At 45.9% G+C, this 12,215-nt stretch overlaps 1 protein-coding gene across 2 annotated transcripts in view; it reads right to left on the reverse strand.

The window, feature by feature from the left end:
• SLC25A10 (solute carrier family 25 member 10) overlaps window positions 1-9,598 on the reverse strand; it is a 28,525-nt gene extending 18,927 nt beyond the window's left edge. Inside the window, exons 1-3 of one of the 2 annotated variants that reach the window (XM_033961335.1) lie at window positions 9,448-9,598; window positions 3,357-3,476; window positions 475-589 (exon numbers count right to left, since the gene is read on the reverse strand). In XM_033961335.1, coding sequence (XP_033817226.1) covers window positions 475-589; window positions 3,357-3,476; window positions 9,448-9,537 — 325 coding nt within the window. In that variant the 5' untranslated portion in view covers window positions 9,538-9,598. Of the gene's footprint in view, window positions 1-474; window positions 590-3,356; window positions 3,477-4,776; window positions 4,782-9,447 lie in introns of those variants that run through there. The other variant, XM_033961336.1, reaches the window with a different exon arrangement.
• Window positions 9,599-12,215: the final 2,617 nt, after the last annotated feature.

Here is a 12,215-nt window from a genome sequence, read left to right on the forward strand (position 1 = left end):
GACTGGGTTGAAAACCACTGCGTTAGAACATCACATTGGTCCTTCTGAGCTCTGACCGAATTGGTCCATATCAGCTCTGTCATCTACTGTATGATTCATCCACTGACTCAGGAGTGTACACATGTAAACGGAACAGGTGAGCAGATAATCGGAAGACTTAGAAACAAGATCCAATTAAAGCAGCTCAGGTTTTCCAATAAGCTACACTACATGTCAAATCTTACATGAAGCCTGGGATTACCAAAAAATTCATATAATATTTCATAGTTTTAACTTACTGAAGTGCCCACATCCCACAATCTTCAGAATTTGAGGAATACATCACCAAATATATCCCAAAACTGCTTCTGCTCCTGCTTTTCCCTTGAAGCAGCAAATATGCTTCACAAATATCGTGAGACACCTTTCACCCAATCTACTTTGGACCTCATTCACCCCTGAAGCATTTGCCTTGTCCCCACAAACTCTCCTCACCTCCAAAGGCTCCCAACAGTACCTTCTGGTAGAACGGCAGGGGCCCCTTGCTGCCTCCAGCCAGTTTGTCCCTCACCGTCTCGTAGATGGCAAATCGCGTCAAGGAGTAAGTCATCTGTTAAACAAAGAAATAAAAAACAAGACGGGATGAAATTTGGAGAGATTTCTTCAAAACTCACTCTCAAACACTGCAGCCGGTTCAAGCTACAGGGGCAGAGAGTCTCCACTCCTACATCAAAGATGGCCGTAATATTGATTACCAGCCACTATCCAGGCTGTGGCCTACTGAGAGGTTACTCAAGCATCACTAATATTTAGGAACTGTACCCGGATAAAAGCCTATAAACCGTCCCAGATGGACCAGGGAGCTATCCACACACTGCCGCTAAATGCCAGCGATGCCTGGGTGAGAGGAGTCTACAGGAAACGGCAGGTCCCCCTTAAAGAAACTCCCTCCTTGGGCCACCTTAAGGAGCCAAGTTTCCCCCTGCACAGAGAATGGTAGAGTTTAAGCAGGGCAGATAAAAACCCAGCCTAAAACCAGGGAGAAAGCTTAAGCTTCCACAATCTATGTCTGGGGAAAGAAGGTGATTTCTTCACTCATTCTGAAGCTCCTGATCCTGTGTGTTCAGGCTGAAGTCAGACCTGGGTTTGTCAGTGACTGTTTGAAACAGTGGCCTAGCCAGAAACCAGCCCTAGCGAGATTTTTCCCTTTGGTCTGCAAGAGACCGTGGGGAATGTGCGGCACGCTGGTTAGAGCACCCTGAGGTTGTGGGTTCAAATCCCACGCTGCTCCTTGTGACCCTGGGCAAGTCACTTAATCCCCCACTGCCCCACTTAAACTCTAAGTAGTATATAAAGACTACAAAGAAATAAAGAGAATCTATGGGCCCAGTATGGGGCCTGTGAAGCGACAGACTTCTATAGATCTGAATATAGCAACAGAAGAGTCTCTCTGTTTATTTTACACTCGATCTGGCTGCTTCTGTGAGGCCCTGCAGTCACCCCTCGCTCACGTTACTACACAGGGTAACTCCCAGCTCAACCCAGTACTAACCAGAGAGTGCCCTGGTGGTCTCTGAATTTTCAGCAGCACCATTCGATTACATTCTGCTGAAAATCCAGGGATTACCTACTCAGCGGGAGAGGATGGCTACTGGATCAGAACCTGAGTTCTGTCAGCTCAAACAGGCTGTTGCGTGGGTTACTTAATTCAATAACTTTCATGTGCAAATTTATAAAACTGGAGGACTGTGGGTGGCCTTGGATTAATCACTAACATGTATGGATACGACGTATGGGTTACCTATGTACTTTAATTCATGTGTTACAACCATTGTAATGTTTTATGATTTTCATGTGTTTAATATGTTTTCATCTAGAAGACGACAGTTGCCAACCCTTAAAGCAGGCAGACTTTGCTGAAACACGGCCGTGTTGGATCACTACAAGTGACATTTCTGGACACTGCAATAAAGTCATTCATTCGGGACAAATTTCTGACCTGCCCGTTTCTTCTTTTGGTCGTCAGTACAGTCTCCTTTGAATTCAATCAAATATGTTTTAAATTCAGTGAAAAAACAAAGCTGAAAAGAAGTTGGATAGTTTAGCAAAACATTCGTGAAAATCAATCGTGAAATGCTTGCAGGAAAGAAAGATGAAGTACAATTATTGTACTTTAGGGGTCAGTAGACTTAAGAGGGTGGGTAAATGGTGTGGGCAGACATGATGGGCTATGGCCCTTATCTGCCGTCATCTTTCTATGTTTCTATGTTTCTAAGCTTTTGGAATGACTTTGACAACCCAAAATGTGATGATTTTTTTTAATCTGTGGAGAAACCACAAGCATGGAGAACTAATTTCAAAATCAAGGATAGTATCTTTGGCTGCCTCCTTCCAAGAGGAAATGCTTATTAGCTGCTACTGAATGAAATGGATGCAAAGACAACACAGAGGTCCTGCACATTTCAGCTCTGTACCACGTACGAGTTGGCTTCTGTTCATCCACAAATCCACTGAAACAGAGTTTGACCAGAACATAACTGCAGCAAAAACACAGGCTGGAGAAAAGTTAAGGCATTGAGTGGCAGTTGCAACCTGGGATAAGCTGCAAGGAGCAACGGCTGGAGTCTGGATGCTGTATCGGGAGGAGATGGGGGTAGCTGCCCTTTTTTCTCACCGCAGCATTAGTCTCCATGGATGTCAGATTTGTTGCAAAGCATGGGAATCCTGGCTGTTAGTTTTGTGGGAAGGTTACAAGGGTCAAAGCCTGAAACGGCTTCCTAGCAGAAGAGATAAACATCTTAACCCTTCTGGGCAGGCTCAGAACAGAGGCGGCTGAGGACAATTCAAAATATTTGAAGGAGTTACTGCAGAAGAATGAATGGAGGGGGGGAATTTAAGGTAGAAGTCAGGTGTTAATTCAGTCTTTCCAAGCTGGTCTCTAACTCAGGGGATCGTAGTATCTGGAATTACTAATATGTCTTTCCCATTTTCGGGTCACTATATTCTTGGTTACCATTTCTGTTGCATTCTTAGGGAAATTTTTTGAACATTTAAAAATAAAAGGATCTGGGGGAGGAACTGGGCTGATGTGTCATAAGGGATTGTGATCTGAATTGGCCACCGTGGAAACCGGATACTGGTCTGACCCCATATGGCTATTCTTATGTATCTCTGCTGGGCAGTCTCTGTGCACCATTTTGGTCTTTTATTACGATATCAAGTTGCAATGACACTTCTTTCAGATTCAGTCTCTGAGCTAAGAACTCCAGTGCATACGAACCAGACAAGGCCAAAGCCAGACACTCGGGTAAAGAAACAGCCTTTAGTCAGTCATTAAAATTCAGTCGCTGGGCGGGGTGCATAGATCCCCCACTTACCTGCCTGCAGAGAGAGGCGCTCAGTCCATTATACAGCGCAAGGAATCCATCGTTTCGGATCACAGCCAACGCCATCCCCGTCATCCGCATCTTCACCTCCTGTTGCGTTTGTAAATGCACCTGCAAGAGAGAGGCAAGAAAACCAGATGAGCAGAACCAGCGACCCTGCGGCAGACACATTTATTCAAAAAGTTTAATTTGTTCCCAAATTTTCAGGAAGGAAGCGGTGACCCCCAACATCCACGCAGAAGATCCTTGACCAAAAAAATGGCACAAAACTCCTTCTGTCTCCTGTCTGCGTTTTTGAATGTTGCCACCAGGTGGCATTTTAAGAGACGGGGTAAAGAGCTCTAAATGTTGCCATGGCTGTCATTCCAGGGAAGTTGCAGTTTCCTGCTGCAGCCGAAATCTGGGAGAACCTGTTCTCTCTGGTGCATGAAGCAACAGGAAAGTCTTATCCTTGCCCCAATACAGAAAAACCCTCCCTCTCCTAGTGGCTGGTCTCTCTCTGTATCAGTGGTGTTAAGATGGGATTAAGGGTTAGACTGAGAAAGGTTGCTCGATATGTGGCAGCAGAAACTCAGCAGGAGCAGATGAAGGCAGAGGGAGACCCTTCATAGTAACATGTAAATCTGAGACCACAGCCCCATCGTGTGGGATTCAGGGCTTTAGACGTTCTCAGGAAGAGCACAATGCTTTCAAGAAAGCCAGAAATCCTGAGGCTTAGCACAAACTTCCTTCTTAATCAGATGAAATATTACCCCAAGGTTATGCAAGGGATGGTGTGCCCTATTAGAAAAGGGAGAGTCGGCTTGAACAAATAGAGAGAGAGTTTTCCCTGCAGAATGGCTGTTGATTTGCTCTAAAACTCCCTCCCTTGTTCTTGGTATCCCCGAGGAACTTGACCAAAGGGCAAATGCAATGTTGGTTCTGGCCAGAATCCATCACCTGTGACTAGAGCTCCTTATGCTCATTGAAACTGCCAGTGGGACACCAAAAACACCCCTAAGGACACAGAATGGACAGAAAGGTCACAAGGGTGGGGTGAGGAACCCACAAGAAATATGCATAAGACTGATTTGCATATATTGCTTCGGAACTGGTCTATGGCCCTCGAGGATCCTGGATACCCAGAAATACCAGGAAACAAGCGGTGGAGATCCTGCAGCTCGATGGAGGTCGCAACAGACCAAAGGTCAAGACACAAGGCAACGAGGCGGGGGAGGTCATCATAATGCACATGCAAAAAATCTCTGGGCTCCATAAAACTCAACTGACCACATGAGAAAGAAAAATTAGCAAAGCAGTCTAACACTGAGAATGATGCCAACGTCTAGACGTGAAAGAAGCCAGAGGAGGACGGGGCTCCCTATCAACCTCTGTATCCCTTTAAGAGCTCAACCACCGCTCGGTCCGACACCTTCAGCAGGTGTCTCCTCACACTCAACCAGACCAATCGTTTCTCCCTCACCTTTCCTTTCCTATCATTCCATACAGAATCTCAAAGAATAACAAGATTCCGGAATCCCAGAGAATAAAAAGATTCTAGAATCCCAAAGAGAAGTAACATTCCTTGCTACCGATCCAGGGCAAGTAGAGCCTTCCCCCAGGTCTTTCTCAACAGTAGACTATGGATTTTTGCTCCAGGAATTTGTCCAAACCTTTCTTAAAACCAGCTACGCTATCCGCGTACTATAAGAGTTGGGATAGACTGAAGATCCATCAAGTCCAATAACCTGTTTCCAACAGTGGCCAACTCTGGTCACAAGTACCTAGCAAAATCCCAAGGAGTAAAACTGATTTAAGCTGCTTATCCTAGGAATAAGGAGTGGATTTCCCCAAGTCCACCTTAACAAGAGTTTATGGACTTTTCTCTTAGGAAAGTACCCAAATCTTTTTTTTTAAACCTTGCTAAGCTAACTGCTTTCACCACATTATCCGGCAATGAATTCCAGAGTTTAATTACACATTGAGTTTGTTTTAAATCTACTACTTAGCAGCTTCATGACACGCCCCCTAGTCCTAGTATTTTTAGGAAGAGTAAACAAGCGACTCGCATCTACCCACTCCACTCAGTATTTGATAGACCTCTGTCTTCAGCCGATTTAGCCTTCCCTCACACGGAAGACATCCCATCCCTTTTATCGTTTTCTTTTTTAATTCTGCTATATCTTTTCTGAGATGCAGTGACCAGAATTGGAGTGGCTGCATTTTAACATTTTCATCTTTGCTTTCCATTCCTTTCCTGATAATTGCTGACATTCTATTTGCTGGGCTTGATGGACCTTTGGCCTGTCCCATTTTGACACTTTTTACTGGGTTTCCCTCTCTTTCCTCCACTCCTAGCCTCTTCTTCACGTTCCTTCCTCTCACAGACACAGGAATATTTTCAGTTTTACTCAACTAGCAGTGAAAGTAAAGTCCACAAAGGTCACGTTAGGTGAGATCAATGATCCACTCAGGTTAACAGTGGCCAGCCAGGCAATCATTAAGAAGGGACAGGTCCATCCATAATGGAATCGCCACCTCTCTCTTCTGGGAGGGAGTGCATAGCATGGGTGGCGTAGTGAGGCGCCCCCCTCCCTTCCCCCTGTACCTCTTTAATATTCCCGGCGCGAGCAGCAATCCCAACCGGCTGCTCGCACCAGCATCGGCTCTTCCTCGGAGGTCACTTCCTAGGCGTCGATCCAGGAAGTGACGTCAGAGGAAGAGCCGATGCTTGGGAGACCAGCCAGTTGGGATGGTATGGTAGTGGGGGGACACAGAGGAGGACGGGAGCTGGCGCCCCCACCAAGACGAATCCCAGCCCCTTACTGTGCCACTGCTCTCCCCTTAGGACCACCAGGCACTTTGCTGTTCCCATGTTTTTGTCCCTCCTTTGTAAAGTCCATTCTTAACCGCATTTGCCAAGCTATGGTGTAGCCCACTGACATTGGTGAGTTTTACCTCTGTTGTGAACTGCATAGAACCAAAAGGCTTTGTGGTATATAAATAAAAATATATGTTCTACCTGGCCTGCAGTGGTTAAAGCTACAGCCTCAGCACCCTGGGGTTATGGGTTCAAACCCATGCTGCTGCTTGTGACCTTGGGCAAGTCACTTAATCCCCCCCATTGCCCCAGGTCCATTAGACAGATTGTGAGAGGAAAAAATGCTCAAGGACCTAAATATAATTCATGTAAACCGTTCGGAGCTCTCCTGGAAGAACAGTATAGAAAATAGGAGGGTTAACAATTCTCGCTCCTAAGGACAAGAGCCACCAAATGGACCTTTCATCAAGACAAGAAAAGCACATCCAGTGGATCCACAGATTGGACCTGATGAGTCTTTACCTCTTGGTTTTAAAGCAAGAATAAACAGGATGGAGACAGACAAAAATCTCAATAATCCTTTGGAAGAAATGCAGGAGAGGGGAGATATGCCCCACAGGTACTTAAATGAAAGGAGAGAGCCAGAAAGAGTGGGGGATGTGGAAAGTCCGGGACAGGAACAGAGGATGTCTAAGAGAGGGATTGCAGAGATTTGCCATTGGTGTGGATGGACAGACTTAAACCACCTCAATCAGACATAGGAAAAAACGACATAATGGCCTCCTAGCCACTCAAGCAGCAAAAACAGACAACCTTCTGATAACGACTCTTTCAGAAAAGAAATAAAGACTTCTCCCTAGAAAAGCAGAGACTTAGAGGGGATATGATAGAAACTTACAAGATCATGAAGGGTAGAAAGGGACAGATTCTTCAGACTGGCTGGGGAAACAAAAACTAGAGGGCACTGGGAAAAGTTGAAGGGAGACAGATTCAGAACAAATGCCAGGAAGTTCTGAATGCGCTTCCAGAGGAAGTGGTAGAACAAAGTGGGATTGTGGGATTCAAAATGGGACTGCACAGGTTCCTGAAGGAAAAGGGGATTGAGGGGTACTATGCAATACGGAATGCTTTAGAGTAATAGATGACTTACAGGTCATTTGACCTGGGGAGCCGCCGCGGGAGCGGACTGCTGGGCATGATGGACCTATGGTCTGACTCAGTAGAGGCCATGCTTATGTTCTTATGACTATACTTTTCAAAACTCCCTAAAAAAGTCCTAACCTCTCAAGCTTCCTTATTTCATCTGTCTAACCCCCCGAAACCCCAAATCAACCTGCTCTACTCTTTTTTGCCCCCCAAAAGGACCAGAAATCTTTTTGTAAAACACCCTCTTTAATTTAACTCTTTTGTAATCCGCCTTGAACTGAAAGGTAATGGCGGAATAGAAACCCCTAATATAATGTAATGTAATTTTAGGTCCATGAAATTTTATTTAAAAGTTTTGAAAAAACTAATTTAACAAATGCAAGAAAAATAACATCTAACATATGCAGTATTTGTGTTAACTGAAAAAGAATGCCTTTCTTGTCAAACCAATAAGAGGAAATATTGTTTCACTCAGAGAATAGTTAAGCTCTGGAACGCATTGCCAGAGGTTGTGGGAAGAGCGGATAGCATAGCTGGTTTTAAGAAATGTTTGGACAAGTTCCTGGAGGAAAAGTCCAGAGTCTGCTATTGAGAAAGACATGGGGGAAGCCACTGCTTGCATGGAATGTTGCTACTCTTTGGGATTCTAGAATCTTGTGACTCTCTGGGATTCCGGAATCTTGCTATTCTTTGAGATTCTGCATGGAATGTTGCTACTCTTTGGGATTCTAGAATCTTGTGACTCTCTGGGATTCCGGAATCTTGCTATTCTTTGAGATTCTGCATGGAATGTTGCTACTCTTTGGGATTCTAGAATCTTGTCACTCTCTGGGATTCCGGAATCTTGCTATTCTTTGAGATTCTGCATGGAATGTTGCTACTGATTGGGATTCTGGAATTTTGCTATTCTTTGAGATTCTGCATGGAATGTTGATACTTTTTGGGATTCCGGAATCTTGTTATTCTCTGGGATTCCGGAATCTTGCTATTCTTTCAGATTCTGCATGGAATGTTGGTATTCATTGGGATTCCGGAATCTTGTTATTCTCTGGGATTCTGCATGGAATGTTGCTACTTTTTGGGATTCCGGAATCTTGTTATTCTCTGGGATTCTGCATGGAATGTTGCTACTCTTTGGGATTCTAGAATCTTGTTATTCTCTGGGATTCCAGAATCTTGTTATTCTCTGGGATTCTGCATGGAATGTTGCTACTTTTTGGGATTCCGGAATGTTGTTATTCTCTGGGATTCTGCATGGAATGTTGCTACTCATTGGGATTCCGTAATTTTGCTATTCTCTGGGATTCTGCATGGAATGTTGCTACTCATTGGGATTCCGGAATCTTGTTATTCTCTGGGATTCCGGAATCTTGCTATTCTCTGGGATTCCGGAATCTTGTTATTCTCTGGGATTCCAGAATCTTGCTATTTTTTGAAATTCTGCATGGAATGTTACTACTCTGTGGGATTCTAGAATCTTGTGACTCTCTGGGATTCCGGAATCTTGCTATTCTTTGAGATTCTGCATGGAATGTTGCTACTCTTTGGGATTCTAGAATCTTGTGACTCTCTGGGATTCCGGAATCTTGCTATTCTTTGAGATTCTGCATGGAATGTTGCTACTCTTTGGGATTCTAGAATCTTGTGACTCTCTGGGATTCCGGAATCTTGCTATTCTTTGAGATTCTGCATGGAATGTTGCTACTCTTTGGGATTCTAGAATCTTGTGACTCTCTGGGATTCCGGAATCTTGCTATTCTTTGAGATTCTGCATGGAATGTTGCTACTCTTTGGGATTCTAGAATCTTGTCACTCTCTGGGATTCCGGAATCTTGTTATTCTCTGGGATTCTGCATGGAATGTTGCTACACCTTGGGTTTTGTCCAGGCACTAGGGACCTGGATTGGTCACCGTGACAACGGGCTACTGGGCTTGATGGAGCCTTGGTCTGACCCAGGAAGGCTACCGTCATGTTCTTAAGTCAACCTTGTCCCAGATTCGGCATGAAACGGATCCGCCAGGGCTCGAAGGATTTGCAAAGGGGGGGAGGGGAGGGGAGCCGGCAGCAAAGCAACGCATGCACCGAGGCGCTGGAGCCCGATCCAGGCCTGGCCCGTTGGCGGCCGCGCGCCTCACCTTCAGCAGGTCCAGCGGGTGCGTGCAGCAGGCGGCTCCGCACGAGGCCAGGCCGCCGAAGTACCAGCGCGAGACCCGCTTCTGCTCCATGGCCGCAGCTCTGGCCGCTGCCCGGGAAGGAGCAGCACGCGCGCAGCCGGAGGCGGGGCCGCCGGCCGGAGCCAATCAGCTGCCGCGGCCCCGCCCACCCGAGATAGCCAGTCACCTCCGCCTTGCCTAGAGGCGTCACGTGACCGAGTGTAGGCTCTGCTAGGCATTGGGGGCTGACCACCCAGGCGGGCCACCTGGGGGGCAAGAAGCAAGTGCCAAGGCCAATGCCGGCTGGGAGGGTAGGACCGAGGCAAGAGAGAGACCAAGGCAAAGGCGTCCGATCCATCTTTGGGCAGCTTTTAAGGCTATTCCAACTAGATTGCAATTCCTGCCCACTCTTCTTCTTAGAGTAGAAGAGACAAGTGGAAGCACAATATTAACCCTCTTTCCAGCTCTGCACTTCTAGTACAGCCTCTGTCTTGGGGGGTCAACCTTGGTCTTCATTGCAAGGCCTGCGATAGCCCATGGAGACCTGGGTGGCTCACATGCCTATCCGGAGTCCCCCCCCCCCCCCCCCCCCGGTGAGATCCAGTGCTTGCTCACTGTTCTGGTTCCTACCGACGCTGCTGTAACTCTTTGGACTGCCTTTGGCAACCTGGAAGTTTTTCCTCTGCTACTGCTTCCTGTCCCCGCATAGGCGGGAAGTCAGTCCATAGGATGGGGAATGAGGGGGGGGGGGGGAAGACGTGAGAGATGCCAGACTATGGGAAGGAGAGGATAAAGATCCCAGACCACAGGAGGGGAAAAGGGGAGGACAGATGTCAGAGAATACGAAAGGGAGAGAGGAGATGGAAGAAATGCTATTTATGGATAGATGGGAATAGGGGAGAAGAAAGAAGGAGATGGCCCACATGGATGGTGAAGGGCAGAGAGAGTACGCATGGATAGATGGGAAGACATGGAAAAGTAGACAGATCTGAGGACCGGCGTAAGGTGTAGAAGTAGAAAGGCCACTGGGAAGCAGTGATCACAATATGATCCACTTCAACCTGGACACGGGAGCGAAACATTGATCCAGAACTTCCGAAAAGGGAATTACGAAGAGATGAGATGCATGGTGGGGAAGAAGATTAAGAAGAGGATAAGCACTGTAAAAACACTAGAGCAAGGACACAGTCACTGAGGTGCAAAATCTATATATACTGCGAATCAACAAGGGATCCATGAGAAAAATGAACAAGGAACCATTGTGGCTCACTAGCGGTGAAGGAACATAAGAATTGCCACTGCTGGGTCAGACCAGTGGTCCATCCTGCCCGGCATTCTGTTCACGCGGTGGCCCCCGGGTCAAAGACCAGTGCTCTAAATGAGTCCAGCCTTACCTGCGTACGTCCCAGTTTAGCAGGAACTTGTCCAGCTTAGTCTTGAAACCCTGGAGGGTGTTTTCCCCTATAACAGCCTCCGGAAGAGCGTTCCAGTTTTCTACCACTCTGAGTGAAGAAGAAATTATTTACGTTTGTATGGAATCTATCGCCTCGTTCTCTTATGTTCTTATGAGGAACCAGAATAACGGAAGAAAGTTGAATGTTAAAAGTTAATGCCAAAGATGGATGCAGATACAAACAAAAAAAACCCTCACTTTTAATAGGCAACCTTCACAATCTATAGGTGGTAAAGTGATTTTTACCAGCGGTGCATGTTAAGCTCTAATCATGGCACAGAGACTTCAAATAGTCACAATAGCAATGCTTACTCATTTTTAGTAAAACAAAATTTATCTTAATACATGTAGAATCCATCTTCAACACAAACTGTCTTTTGGTTTGGAAAGATGGATGTAGGGGAGGTGAAGGAGTGAAAAACAGCAAATGGATAAGAAGGTCCTGGAAACACAGTTAAGAACATAGACAAAAGGAAATGCCAGAGACCGGGAGAAGATGATTAGAAAAATAAAATCACCAGGCAATAAATGTAGGAACAGTGATTTTATTTATATTTAGTGATTGAAATGTGTCAGTTTTCAGAATTGACACCAGCTGTCTATATTTTGCATTTGTTTCTATTTCTCTGGTGCAGAGTCTGGCATCTTTGTTTTTGTCTATATTAGGACTTTTAGTTTGTGGTCTAGTATTTGCATAGGGTTTGTTCTGCACGCGTGACAAAGGCCAGGTGTTCTGGTCGGAATGAATGTCACAGCCCCAAGTAGGAAGATATTTGTCAGCTCTCCGTCAGCCCTTTTGAACCGAAAATGGCCCCCGCTTACAAATGAACAAAGACCATTGTTCTAGGGGGTCACGGCTTGTGCTGGTAAATGAATTCCTTACCAGTTTCCTCCTGGGGGTCTGCTTCACTAAGCTTTTGTTCAATAGGCCCAGAATGAGAAAAGATCTTAGTGAGGTCTGGTGTATATAGTGGGGCATTCATTCACAAAATGCTAAGACGTTCATAGAAATATAATGAGCATCTTAGTATACACTAAATCACCACGAGATGTACTAACAAGACTCAGTAGAGAAAGTGGAGTTGCTTACCTGTAACTGGGGTTCTCCAGAGACAAGCAGGGGCGATAAAGCCACACTCGCTGGTGATCCTGTGTGGCTAAGTGAAGCGAGCTTTTTGGCTTAATGAACATGCCTGAGAATTCCACTTCAGTTTCATGACGTTTTTAGCCCATAGAAGCAGGGTTCGAGGACAGGTAAGCGTGGCTGCGCTTCCCTGCTGTCTACAGAGAACCCCCG

The sequence above is a fragment of the Geotrypetes seraphini genome, chromosome 10 (assembly GCF_902459505.1).
Source record: "Geotrypetes seraphini chromosome 10, aGeoSer1.1, whole genome shotgun sequence".
NCBI lineage: Eukaryota > Metazoa > Chordata > Amphibia > Gymnophiona > Dermophiidae > Geotrypetes > Geotrypetes seraphini.